The sequence below is a fragment of the Coregonus clupeaformis genome, chromosome 6, assembly GCF_020615455.1.
Source record: "Coregonus clupeaformis isolate EN_2021a chromosome 6, ASM2061545v1, whole genome shotgun sequence".
Taxonomy (NCBI): domain Eukaryota; kingdom Metazoa; phylum Chordata; class Actinopteri; order Salmoniformes; family Salmonidae; genus Coregonus; species Coregonus clupeaformis.
The window spans coordinates 24,056,314-24,071,182 of record NC_059197.1 but is presented as its reverse complement, the minus strand read 5'-3'; the positions used below and the strand labels follow the sequence as shown (position 1 = coordinate 24,071,182).

At 43.2% G+C, this 14,869-nt stretch overlaps 1 protein-coding gene across 4 annotated transcripts in view; it reads left to right on the top strand.

Moving 5' to 3' along the window:
- The window catches only part of LOC121568036 (vasodilator-stimulated phosphoprotein-like), a 40,119-nt gene that overhangs the window by 9,081 nt on the left and 16,169 nt on the right, over positions 1-14,869 (top strand). For all 4 annotated transcript variants that reach the window (XM_045219570.1, XM_045219568.1, XM_045219572.1 and 1 more), the window contains one exon: positions 9,963-10,134. In XM_045219570.1, coding sequence (XP_045075505.1) covers positions 9,963-10,134 — 172 coding nt within the window. The remainder of the gene's footprint in view (positions 1-9,962; positions 10,135-14,869) is intronic.

The window sequence follows — 14,869 nt, the reverse complement described above, 5'->3', positions numbered from 1 at the left end:
ATTTTAATGAGGGAAATAAGTATTTGACCCCCTCTCAATCAGAAAGATTTCTGGCTCCCAGGTGTCTTTTATACAGGTAACGAGCTGAGATTAGGAGCACACTCTTAAAGGGAGTGCTCCTAATCTCAGTTTGTTACCTGTATAAAAGACACCTGTCCACAGAAGCAATCAATCAATCAGATTCCAAATTCTCCACCATGGCCAAGACCAAAGAGCTCTCCAAGGATGTCAGGGACAAGATTGTAGACCTACACAAGGCTGGAATGGGCTACAAGACCATCGCCAAGCAGCTTGGTGAGAAGGTGACAACAGTTGGTGCGATTATTCGCAAATGAAAGAAACACAAAGAACTGTCAATCTCCCTCGGCCTGGGGCTCCATGCAAGATCTCACCTCGTGGAGTTGCAATGATCATGAGAACGGTGAGGAATCAGCCCAGAACTACATGGGAGGATCTTGTCAATGATCTCAAGGCAGCTGGGACCATAGTCACCAAGAAAACAATTGGTAACACACTACGCCATGAAGGACTGAAATCCTGCAGCACCCCGCAAGGTCCCCCTGCTCAAGAAAGCACATATACAGGCCCGTCTGAAGTTTGCCAATGAACATCTGAATGATTCAGAGGAGAACTGGGTGAAAGTGTTGTGGTCAGATGAGACCAAAATGGAGCTCTTTGGCATCAACTCAACTCGCCGTGTTTGGAGGAGGAGGAATGCTGCCTATGACCCCAAGAACACCATCCCCACTGTCAAACATGGAGGTGGAAACATTATGCTTTGGGGGTGTTTTTCTGCTAAGGGGACAGGACAACTTCACCGCATCAAAGGAACGATGGACGGGGCCATGTACCGTCAAATCTTGGGTGAGAACCTCCTTCCCTCAGCCAGGGCGTTGAAAATGGGTCGTGGATGGGTATTCCAGCATGACAATGACCCAAAACACACGGCCAAGGCAACAAAGGAGTGGCTCAAGAAGAAGCACATTAAGGTCCTGGAGTGGCCTAGCCAGTCTCCAGACCTTAATCCCATAGAAAATCTGTGGAGGGGAGCTGAAGGTTCGAGTTGCCAAAGCGTCAGGCTCGAAACCTTAATGACTTGGAGAAGATCTGTAAAGAGGAGTGGGACAAAATCCCTCCTGAGATGTGTGCACACCTGGTGGCCAACTACAAGAAACGTCTGACCTCTGTGATTGCCAACAAGGGTTTTGCCACCAAGTACTAAGTCATGTTTTGCAGAGGGGTCAAATACTTATTTCCCTCATTAAAATGCAAATCAATTTATAACATTTTTGACATGCGTTTTTCTGGATTTTGTTGTTGTTATTCTGTCTCTCACGGTTCAAATAAACCTACCATTAAAATTATAGACTGATCATGTCTTTGTCAGTGGGCAAACGTACAAAATCAGCAGGGGATCAAATACTTTTTTCCCTCACTGTATATATAGCTAAGTGTCAAGCCACAGGCATACAGCACTCACAGACCTCCATAAAAGTGAGGTATCAACTCAATTTAGATTCTATCCTTCCTCGCTCCCTCTTTTGTGCACTGCGGGCACAGTTTCATACCCATAACATATTCTCTCAATGTGGACAGAGTTACATGTCTGGACAACAGCGAGGAAGAGAGTGGGGAGTTTTTCTCCATGAGGGGGATCTTCTCCAAGAGGGTTTGCCTCCTCCTCAGAATACGCTTCGACATGTAAAAGGAATTAAGAGAACGCAGAGAGGAGAGAGCTGATTCGATGGTCCAAATAAGGGCATAGTGAGTGCCAGTCACGGCCCCCCCAGAGCGCTTCAGGAGCTGCTTTTGCTCCTTAGCCTCTTTCAAGTGTCAGAGGTCTGGCCCAGACAGCCAGAAAACGTTTCCACAACGTTGGAGAGACCTATTCCAGAGAAACTCAGGCACCGATGAGTCAGCACACAAAAAATGCTGAGTGGTTTGGACCTGACTGAGAAAGAGAAAAAGAGAGAGTTGGTGCATGAAAGCGTTTGAGACAGAACATTAGAGACAGAGAATGAGAGTCCGACACCTTTTGAGAGACAGAAAGAAAGATAACCTTCGTGTGTGCCTAATGCTGTGTGGCTGACAGGGGTGAGACTAAAAGCAGTAGCCTAAAGTCTGTGAAGCAGCATGCTAGGACCTGTGTGAGGAGGGGCAGGCACGCGGAAGGGAGGGAGACGGAGAGAAGGAAAGAGGAAGGAAAGTTACCAGCAGTAGGCCAAGGATTACCGCAGAGGCCCTGGTCCTCCTCAATCTTTAGTCTGGGGCTTCAGTAGTCAGCCAGTCGGTCCATATGGTTTGCCTCTTACAAATACCTGTACTTCAAGGGTCTGAGGAATGCTGTCCATCTTCACAACTGTTTATTTGGACAGCATTCAATTACTTAGGCTGTACACTGAAGAGGATGCTATGTGTTTTTGTGTTTGACAGATTAACACTACTTGTTATTCAGTGCAGTTACGGCCTGTGTCCCACTGTGTGCCAGTGTCACTTGGGCCAGGGGTATCACTGAGTCTGTGACGTCACTGTGACAGCCCTGTACTTGACTGGAGGGTACATTCATTGAGGACAATACTGTCAGATGATACTGGTTACTTCAACTGTCCAGTGTAATTTTTGAGACAAAACAAATTCAATTGTTTTGATGTTTTTGTACATAAACTGGATAAGATGTCACACACGGTTGGTCACCTATGCCCCTGTCGTTTGTGTGTGTACTCACCTTGTGGTGCTAGAGAGCGAGACCCAGGTTGTGTGCTGTATCCTGGAGAGACAGGACCAGGTTATTTTTACTCTGCCTTTTTTAAGAATGTGTGATATCGGTATCTGCATCATCATCCACGACATTGAACTGGGGTCTCTATTTTTATCAAGGCTGAGTGGGGGAGTTAGCGTTGCTTTACTTTTCATTGTTTTAGCTCTCATTTCAAAGTAGACATTTGGAAAGCGCTTTAGAGTGGGCTGAGAAGAAAGAGGAACTATGAGTGGAATAACATTTGTTCACATTTCCACTAGGCATGAAGTCCTCCTGAGATCTGAATAAACTGAACTGTGATGCCTCTTATTCGTTCCCTTTAGTCATGTTGAATATGACTCATGATATATGACTCAAAAAAATGAAAAGCTTTTGGAGTTCAAGCACCATTATTGATTTGTACATGACTGTATCTGTGACCAAATTGGAGCGCAGTACAGATGTTGTATTGATGTGTTGATGTGATGTGCTAGACAGGACAGTTTGTCTGGCATGAATGACCCCCAAGGCATCAGAGCACACTGACAGGACATGGCAAGCACTCAACATACTTTTGTATAGATAGTGTATGTGGACACCCCTTCAAATTAGTGGATTCGGCTATTTCAGCCACACCCGTTGCTGACAGATGTATAAAATCGAGCACACAGCCATGCAATCTCCATAGACAAACACTGGCAGTAGAATGGCCTTACTGAAGAGCTCAGTGACTTTCAACGTGGCACTGTCATAGGATGCCACCTTTCCAACAAGTCAGTTTGTAAATTTTTGCCCTGCTAGAGCTGCCCCAGTCAATTGTGAAATGGAAACGTCTAGGAGCAACAACGGCTCAGCCGACAAATGGTAGGCCACAAAAGCTCACAGAACGGGATCGCCAAGTGCTGAAGCACAGCGTGTAAATATCGTCTGTCCTCGGTTGCAACACTCACTACTGAGTTCTGCCATGGGTTTCCTGTACCCCCGCACATTGACAGGAGAACGCTACATGCCTGAATGCATAGTGCCAACTGTAAAGTTTGTTGGAGGAGGAATAATGGTCTGGGGCTGATTTTCATGGTTCGTGCTAGGCCCCTTAGTTCCAGTGAAGGGAAATCTTAACACTACAGCATACAATGACATTCTAGACGATTCTGTGCTTCCAACTTTGTGGCAACAGTTTGGGGAAGGTCCTTTCCTGTTTCAGCGTGACAATGCCCCCGTACGCAAAGAGGTCCATGCAGAAATGGTTTGTCGAGTCGGTGTGGACGAACTTGACTGGCCTGCACAGAGCCCTGACCTCAACCCCACGAACACCTTTGGGATTAATTGGAATGCCGACTGCGAGCCAGGCCTAATCGCCCAACATCAGTGCCCGACCTCACTAATGCTCTTGTGGCTGAATGGAAGCAAGTCCCTGCAGCAATGTTCCAAGATCTATTGGAAAGTCTTCCCAGAAGAGTGGAGGCTATTATAGCAGCAAAGGGGAGACCAACTCCATATTAATGCCCATGTTTTTGGAATGAGATGTTCGACGAGCAGGGGTCCACATACTTTTGGCCATGTAGTGTATGAGTGTCCAACATGTTCTGCCAGATGAACAGAGGGATAGAAGGCCAAAGTGGAACAGTGGAGGGAAAGGCCAAATTGCTAAAATTGTTTGGCAGAGGACTTGAGCCAAAGAAATGGTAGACTGATTAACTGGTAGCCTAAGTATGAACGCAGAGATGAAGAAGAGGATTGAGGGATTAAGAGGGCCGATGGGGGCCAGATGTGGAGACGGAGAGGGGGAGGAAGAAAATGAGGAGGGTGGAGAAAAGCATGGTGGGAGGGCCACTGGACCTGACTGTACTTGTCAGTACAAGCTCTGAGCAAAGCCTTATACAGACATTTCTTAGAGCGTGTGCCCCAGTCATGCACTGCAGTTTCCTGTTAACCCCTCACTGACTGAGAAACTATAGGCTCCCATTCTGGCTCCAAATGTCAGTGTTGGCTAACTTGGAGTTTCTGTCTTTTTATTTTTTATTCTCAGCTAAACTTGGTCTTTGAGTTTAGTTTGTTGGTTCTCCTGTAGGCGTTGTCTGTCTTTATTCAGGCCGTAAACTTATCATAATGTATTATCATAAAGTTATCAGTTAGGTTGCTAGAAGCCAATAATTCATCTTGACAGACAGGATATTTTCATAACCTTTGCAAGAGCACTTGGTGCAGTAGCCATGTCCAACACAGCTAATGTTTCAAGGGTATGTGAAAATTCCTCAGATTAAGACTGAAAATGACCATTCCCTGGTTGAGTTATTTTAATGCTCAGCCAGTGACCTATTGGCTCTCACAGTACAACACCTCTTAAATGAACTGGTCAGCTAGTTAACACTTCGCTTAACTACTAGTCTAGACTCTTAGCTAACCTTCAAGGACTGCGTTATGTGTTGCTTGGACACTGTCACAGGAATAGGTTGTTTATGGCATTTTTTTCCATGGTTCATTCAGATGCTAACGTGTGAAAAACGTGCGTCCATGTAGCATGCTGCACACACGTGTTGTGTGTGTGTGCGGCCTGCTATAACATGGAGTCTCTAATCTGTAGATGTATCAATAATTCACTCCTCCTGAGCCCCTGCTTTCGCTCATATTAAAATACATCCGTTTCCCAGTCCTTTTCTCTTTACCACCCTAGTTAGTTATTTTATTTGTCTTTCTATTAACTTCCTTCTTTCTTCACCTACCTTACCTAACAACATTTGGGTCAACAGTTAGCACATGAGTGGGTAAACTTGAAAGGGTGTGTGTTTGTTTCTATGAGTGTGTGTGTGTTCACTAGTCAGACTGAGTCAACCCTTATTAGGCATTGCTGGGAGCAAGAAGTGGGCTGTGGCTACAGAGCTGTGTCACAGGAAGTGGGAGATTGTATCACGGGATGGATGGAGGGAGAGGAGGAGTGGGAAAAGAGATTGAGAAGGAAAAGGAGAGTCTGCTCCCTCTCCTTTGCTCTTCCTGGTTTTCAGTGACTAGACATATACTGCAATGTGAACTTGTCACGTCTCGACCGCTACCTCCGGAGGTAGCCACGACACTTACCTGACAGTTGCGTCTCTCTAAGCAGGGCAGTGTAAACACAATTGGCTCCTTGAGCCAACACTCTTACAGTACAAATTGTTATAGCATAGCAATGTTTTTGAAACAGCTGAAATGTACGGACATTTTACTTATTTCTATTGAGTTTTTACCTGAAATTCATTTTCATTTGCTTGACTGCAATGAACCACTGAGGTCCAGGCAAGAAGCAACTCACCAGGGAATTATCCACGTTTTCATTCGCAATTTGCTTTTACCTCATATAGTGACTTCCGTGATATTGATAAAATGAAGCCTGGTTTGTTCTAAGGTAACTTTTAATACGGTAATTAGTGTAAGCCTAAGAGCTCCTATATAGCTATTGTTCAGCTAAACGTCCGCATTCAGCTACAGCCAGCACGTTTATGTGAGGATGCAGAAATTACACTGAACAAAAATATAAACGCAACAATTTTAAAAGATTTGACTGAGTTACAGTTCATATAAGGAAATAAGTCAATTGAAATAAATAAATTAGGCTCTAATCTATGGATTTCACATGACTGGGAATACAGATATGCATCTGTTGGTCACAGATACCTTGGTCTGCGGTTGTAAGGCCGGTTGGACGTACTGCCAAATTCTCTAAAACGATGTTGGAGACTGCTTATGGTAGAGAAATAAACAGAATTATCTGGCAACAGCTCTGGTGGACATTCCTGCAGTCAGCATGCTAATTGCACACTCCCTCAACTTGAGACATCTGTGGCATTGTGTTGTGTGACAACTGCACATTTTAGAGTGGCCTTTTATTGTACCCAGCACCAGGTGCACCTGTGTAATGATCATGCTGTTTAATCAGCTTCTTGATATGCCACACCTGTCAGGTGGATGGATTGATTATCTTGGCAATGGAGAAATGCTAACAGGGATGTAAACAAATGTATTCACAACATTTGAGAGAAATAAGCTTTTTGTGCTTATCTTTTGTTGCGTTATATTTTTGTTCAGTGTGTTTTGTTTACCTAGCCTATATTGTAATATGAATGACATCGTATGATAACATTACTGTACTTTTTTATATTCGTATGGGAGGGGTAAACATTCATTACTGATATGCTAACATTACTTGATCATGAAGCATGTTGTTAGCCTTAGACTGTTCTCTCTGCTTCCGCACGGCAAGCGGTACCGGAGAATCAAGCCTGACACCATCAGTCTCCTGAACAGCTTCTGTCCCCAAGCCATAAGACCGCTAGATAGCTAATAAAATGGCTACACAGACTATCTGCATTGACCCTTCTATTTTATTTTTTAACTGTCTCTATGCACATTCTACAAACTCACTCACACACTCACCATGACCAACACACACCCACACATGCACACACTTGATTTGCTCACACACGCGCAAACACACTCACATACAATCATCATACACACTGCTGCTACTCTGTTTATCATATATCCTGATGCGTAGTCACCTTACCCCAATACATATCTAACCCTACCACTCCAGTATCCCTGCACATTGTAAATATGGTATAGGCACTGACCCTGTGTGTATAGTTTAAATTTTTTTATAGTACTACTGCATTGTTGGGAAAGAGCAAGAAAGGCATTTCACTGTACTAGTGCACGTGACAATACAAATTTAGCTGTGTATTGTCAGCTAATTTAATGTCTATGGAGTAGAAAATAAACCCTTTTAATTGTCTGCACATGCTTGTGGATTGTTGCATTATTCAAGAGTGTGTAATATGGTTTGGTTGCATTATTTAATATTGTAATGTGCTTTAGAAGAAAAGTTCCTCAGATTGCTAAGTAGATATGCTTAGTGGCTGTTATATTTACAGTCAAATTGAGCTGCGGAATAAGACTATTGCGTTGGCTGCCGCAATGAAAGTTAAGGCAAGGATATAATGTGATTTGAAAAGGATAAATATACTGTATTTATCCACTCCGCTTCTCAGACTCATCTCTCATAGTGGGAATAGGGACTCTGTCACTTTCACTCACTCACTCAGCCTTATCTGAAGATCAGGGACTTCTCCTGAATGTGAGCCTTGATATGAGCCAGGGCATCGGGGAGGCCCTCACCATCTGTGTCTGCCAGTGTCACCATGCCTGGCTCTAGTCAGTAACACTTGTCTGTCAGTGCCACTGCACATAAGCCAACTTGCATAACACTGCAGTCCTCTCCTATAGATCGGTTTGTATTTCTAGTAGTCTCTAAAGTTTGTTTACTTTCTCTTATAGACCAGGGCCTGCGAAATGCCAAGGTTTCTATTAGCTGGTAAAATTCCCTAAGAACAGGTTGCATTTCCAGTGTTATTTTGCTATCTGAGTTGTTCTTCTGTGGGAGTTAATGCAAAGCTGCCCCAGGAGCCCACATGGCAGTCGGATATCTCTAGGGTGTGTGTGTGTGTGTGTGTGTGTGGAGGAGATGTAGTGCAGGTGGAAGGTTCCAGAGCCTCCTCTCAGAGCCGGAACACGGCAGAGCTTCCTGTCTTTGTCAGCCGCCGTTGTTGTTCCCAAACCATCTTATTTTGGATCAAACCAATCTCTCCTTAAATTAGCCATTTATTGGGTCGTTCCACGAAAAGAGTGCCTTTTGCGTCCCTTTTGATATTTTAAGCAGAAATTGTGGACCAATATTGAATTTAAAAGCCTGTTATATTAAATGAAGTGCATTTTATTATAGACCACATGGAGAATTCAATACATCTGATCTTAAATATGAATAAAGACTTGCTAAAGTGCCAAAATCCTTCATTTTGACATGTCCCACTATGCATCCTCTGTGACTTCTAGGAAGATTTTAACCCACTTAACCCCAACGTTTTCACCATCATTGTAAAGCCCTAGATAATTTGTTGTTTTGACAAAGTAATTTCTGAAGATTATTATTTATTGAATGTTATTAGTGATTCATTTAGGTCTGTCCCTCATTTTAAGGTCAACCCTGTTACGTGAACTGAACTCTTGTTCAATATTCCTTTTAAAAATATTATTTTCAAAAGAAACATTGAACATCTATTGATCAAATCATAGTGTAAAAGCAGGTGCGCTGGTTCTATTATTTTTGGTCATTTTCTGGTGTTTTGTGGTGGAAAACTCAGTGGGTCGAGTATAACACGTCAACCCTATTACCCATAGATAGACGGGCTAGAAATGTTTCAGCAATTTATACATTTTTGTGACGCTTGCATTCAATTGCCACTCCCTGTTGCACGCAAGTTTCTATTCCCTCTGTCACAAGAAGATTCATGGCTGATTTAAGATGAAATCGTCAACCCTGTTACTTTATTTGGCACTTAATAGGCACTTACTATAGTCATTTATTATTCAACCTCTTGAGATGGAAAAACATGTTTTCTATGAAGTTGAAATTAGGTGAAATCTATCTAAAACATAAATTTTTTGACCAAGTTACACTTATCAAAAGGCACCGACTTGGTGGAAGGACCCTACTGCATTCCTGCTCTCTTTTTCTCCCCCTCTCTCTCTTTCTCTATCCTTGTCTGTCTGGTCTGTCTCTTCTACTCTTCTTCCATCTCTTCCCTCACGATGTCTCACTCTTTCATACATGCACGAACATCTGGTAAAAGCATCGGTGCATATTCTCATAATATGCATGTCAAGGGAGGACCTAAACTTAGACTATACACTCACAGGTGTATAAATGGCCTGTTGGTTGTGCTGAAGAGACACCATTCAATATGGTGTATTACCTGTTGCTCCCCCCCTTCATTAAGAGTGTATTGAGTTGGCTTGCATCAGTGCTCGGGGGTCCATTGACAGCCATAGTGTGACAGTGGCTGGGTGAGTTTGAACAGAGCAACTGGACGATGGCCTGTATGGACTGGCTCAACTCTCAGGCATGTCTTGTTTATGGCAGCGTGTGACCTAGCTCATTTTTCTGATTCTTTCTCTCCCCCTCTAACCTCCCAGTCCCCTCTTCTCCCCTCCCTCACTTCTTACCCTGCTGTACTCCACCATACTTGCCCCTGGTTCCCTCCTTCCTCTCCCAACACCATCCCTTCTTCCCCTTTTCCAGGCCCCCCATTCTCTCTCTAGCTCTCTATCTCTATCTATTCAACTCCATATGCTTTTTTTGCATAAGAAATCATTACATTGTACAATAATTATCTTTCTCTGACTCTCCCTTTAGTGAATCCAGTATCTGCCAGGCTCGGGCCACGGTGATGATCTATGATGATGCGAATAAGATGTGGCTCCCAGCAGGAACGGGGCCTCAGACCTTCAGCAGGGTCCAGATCTACCACAACCCCTCCACTAACGCATTCAGAGTGGTGGGACGCAAGATGCAGACAGATCAACAGGTAGTGTGTGTGCATCTATATGTACAGAATCTTTGACAATGGGTTTAAGTCTGTGTGCATGTTCGTATGTGTTTGTGTTTGGTCTTGTGTGATGATGTACATCATCAACAGCTGCACACCTCTAGTACCAACAAGCCCTGCCAGCTGTAGAACTGTGAATCAGCTCTTTCTCCACCAGTGGACATCCGCAGGCAGACTAACACCCACTAACCTCCTCTGTGATGCAAGCACAGAAACCCTACCCCAGGTTCTCTGTGCTGGGTCAAAGAGCTGTGTTGTGTCTCCTATAGTTCCCCCATCAGGGCCAGCAGACTTGTACGGGCCTGGGTGGCACGGAGCACATGAGGCCTATCAATACTTACACCTCCTGTACTGTCACAGCTCTAACAATAGAACAAGACAAACAGCAATATATATTGAACAAAAATAGAAACGCAACATGTAAAGTGTTGGTCCCATGTTTCATGAGCTGAAATAAATCCAGGCTTTGTCGTAGCCGGCCGCGACCGGGAGACCCATGGGGCGGCGCACAATTGGCCCAGCGTCATCCAGGGTATGGGAGGGAATGGCCGGCAGGGATGTAGCTCAGTTGGTAGAGCATGGCGTTTGCAACGCCAGGGTTGTGGGTTCGATTCCCACGGGGGGCCAGTATGAAAAAATAAAATAATGTATGCACTCACTAACTGTAAGTCGCTCTGGATAAGAACATCTGCTAAATGACAAAAAAAATAAAAATAAATAAATAAGATCCCAGAAATCTTCAATACGCACAAAAAGCTCCACTTTTGTGCACACATTTGTTTAGTCAGCATTTCTCCTTTGTCAAGATAATCCATCCACCTGACAGGTGTGGTATATCAAGAAGCTGATTAAACAGCACGATCATTACACAGGTGCACCTTGTGCTGGGGACAATAAAAGGCCACTCTAAAATGTGTAGTTTTGTCACACAACACAATGCCACAGATATCTCAAGTTTTGAGGGAGGGTGCAATTGGCATGCTGACTGCAGGAATGCCCACCAGAGCTGTTGCAAGATAATTTAATGTTAATTTCTCTATCATAAGCTGCCTCGGTTTTAGAGAATTTGGCAGTACGTCCAACCGGCCTCACAACCGCAGACCACGTGTAACCACGCCAGCCCAGGACCTCCACATCCGGCTTCTTCACCTGCGGGATCGTCTGAGACCAGTCACCCGGACAGCTAATGAAACTGAGGAGTAGTCCTGTCTGTAATAAACTCATTCTGATTGGCTGGGCCTGGCTCCCCAGTCAAATCAAATCAACAATGCAGTTTTTAGAAAATTAAGTGTTAAGTAAAAAATGGATAAGTAAAAAATATAAATAATTGAAGCACACCCAGTGGGTGGGCCTATGCCCTCCAAGGCCCATCCATGACTGCACCCCTGCCCTGTGAAATCCATAGATTAGGCCCTAATGAATTTATTTCAATTGACTGATTTCCTTATATGAACTGTAACTCAGTAAAATCGTTAATTGTTGCATGTTGCATTTATATTTTTGTTCAGTATAGATACAGTATCTCACCACCCCATCCCCCTCTATCTCTTCCTGCTCTCTCCATACCATTCTCTCTTTAAACATCCAGTCGCCTGAGTGTTCCCCATAGACGTATCTTAAAGTGGATTATGTTTCCTGAGAGGTAGTTGGCCAGCTCAACCATTTCCTTTGACAATTAAGGAAGCCTTCCCCCTCTCTCTCTGAGTATCTCTGTCCCCTCTGTGTGTGCGTCTCTCTCTCCCTGACTCTTTTGGCGCGGTGAGTTTAGGCACTCGCTCACTCCTCCGCTCTGTGGAATTCAGGGGTTGTAAAACAAACAGAGAAACGATGCATCAGCACATTCAGACTGAGTCACTCAAACCCAGATCACAGTGGCCTGTATTGAATCACCAGGCTGGTGCCACCTGCTGGACTGATATACAGTGGTGTAAAGTACTTAAGTAAAAATACTTTAACCTCTTAAGGATCGGACCCTATTTTTAAATTTTCGCCTAAAATGACATACCCAAATCTAACTGCCTGTAGCTCAGGACCTGAAGCAAGGATATGCATATTCTTGATACCATTTGAAAGGAAACACTTTGAAGTTTGTGGAAATTTGAAATTAATGTAGAAGAATATAACACATTAGATCTGGTAAAAGATAATACAAACAAAAAAACATGTGTTTTCTATTTATTTATTTTTCATCTTTGAAATGCAAGAGAAAGGCCACAATATAATATTGCAGTTGTGTGCAAAGTTTCAGATTGATCCAGTGAAGCATTGCAATACTGGACTATTTTGTATCAAGTCTGCCCGAATGTGCCGAATTGGTCAATTGATACATTTTCGAGAACATACAAAAATGATATGGTAATACAAAATGTACGTTTACACACTCCCAGGAATGTCATACATGATTGATCATTAGCTTATACACTAACTTCCACACATCTAGATGGCCGGGGTTCAAACTGTAGAACCCAGTTCCTACATTTGAATATAAAAATGGATTTTATCAAACAAAACTATGCTACATTTTATCTCTGGGACCCTTAGGATGACAAATCAGAGCAAGATTACTGAATGTAAGTACATTATTTACCTTCAGAGGTGAATGTATCAAACTAGTTGGCGTGATACGTTTTTTGTTGTTGTGCACTCTCCTCAAACAATAGCATGGTATTTTCTCACTGTAATAGCTACTGTAAATTGGACAGTGCAGTTAGATTAACAAGAATGTAAGCTTTCTGCCAATATAAGACATGTCTATGTCCTGGAAAGTTTGCTGTTACTTACAACAGTCCGTTAGCGCAACCGTCCCGTATACGGGACACCGATCCCATAGAGGTTAAAGTACTACTTAAGTCGTTTTTTGGGGTATCTGTACTTTACTATTTATATTTTTGACAACTTCTACTTCACTACATTCCTAAAGAAAATAATGTACTTTTTACTCAATACATTTTCCCTGACACCCAAAGTACTCGTTTCATTTTGAATGCTTAGCAGGACAGGAAGATGGTCCAATTCACATCCCTGGTCATCCCTACTGCCTCTGATCTGGTGGACTCACTAAACGAAAATGCTTCGTTTGTAAATTATGTCTGAGTATAGGAGTGTGTGCCTGGCTATCCGTAAGCAATTTACAACAAGAAAATTGTGCCGTCTGGTTTGCTTAATATAAGCAATATGAAATGATTATACTTTTACTTTTGATACTTAAATATATTTTTGCAATTACATTTACTTTTGATACTTAAGTATATTTTAAACCAAATACTTTTAGACTTTTACTCAAGTAGTACTTTAATGTGTGACTTTTACTTGAGTAATTTTCTATTAAGGTATCATTTACATTTACACAAGTATGACAATTGGGTACTTTTTCCATCACTGCTGATATAGACATAGAGTGCATTTGTCTTGTCCAAACTGGCTTCCTCTCCTTGATCTGAAAGCACAGGCTGAGTGCAATATGGAAAAAGCTTTCAATTAGGGAAGATGGAGAGGAGACCATGCTACATTAGACTGTGATGCACCCTAAACATTAACACTTAGGGCTGGGCGATATACAGTGAGGGAAAAAAAGTATTTGATCCCCTGCTGATTTTGTACGTTTGCCAACTGACAAAGAAATGATCAGTCTATAATTTTAATGGTAGGTTTATTTGAACAGTGAGAGACAGAATAAAAACAAAAAAATCCAGAAAAACGCATGTCAAAAATGTTATAAATTGATTTGCATTTTAATGAGGGAAATAAGTATTTGACCCCCTCTCAATCAGAAAGATTTCTGGCTCCCAGGTGTCTTTTATACAGGTAACGAGCTGAGATTAGGAGCACACTCTTAAAGGGAGTGCTCCTAATCTCAGTTTCTTACCTGTATAAAAGACACCTGTCCACAGAAGCAATCAATCAATCAGATTCCAAACTCTCCACCATGGCCAAGACCAAAGAGCTCTCCAAGGATGTCAGGGACAAGATTGTAGACCTACACAAGGCTGGAATGGGCTACAAGACCATCGCCAAGCAGCTTGGTGAGAAGGTGACAACAGTTGGTGCGATTATTGGCAAATGGAAGAAACACAAAATAACTGTCAATCTCCCTCGGCCTGGGGCTCCATGCAAGATCTCACCTCGTGGAGTTGCAATGATCATGAGAACGGTGAGGAATCAGCCCAGATCTACATGGGAGGATCTTGTCAATAATCTCAAGGCAGCTGGGACCATACTCACCAAGAAAAAAATTGGTAACACACTACGCCGTGAAGGACTGAAATCCTGCAGCGCCCGCAAGGTCCCCCTGCTCAAGAAAGCAAATATACAGGCCCGTCTGAAGTTTGCCAATGAACATCTGAATGATTCAGAGGAGAACTGGGTGAAAGTGTTGTGGTCAGATGAGACCAAAATGGAGCTCTTTGGCATCAACTCAACTCGCCGTGTTTGGAGGAGGAGGACTGCTGCCTATGACCCCAAGAACACCATCCCCACCGTCAAACATGGAGGTGGAAACATTATGCTTTGGGGGTGTTTTTCTGCTAAGGGGACAGGACAACTTCACTGCATCAAAGGGACGATGGACGGGGCCATGTACCGTCAAATCTTTGGTGAGAACCTCCTTCCCTCAGCCAGGGCATTGAAAATGGGTCGTGGATGGGTATTCCAGCATGACAATGACCCAAAACACACGGCCAAGGCAACAAAGGAGTGGCTCAAGAAGAAGCACATT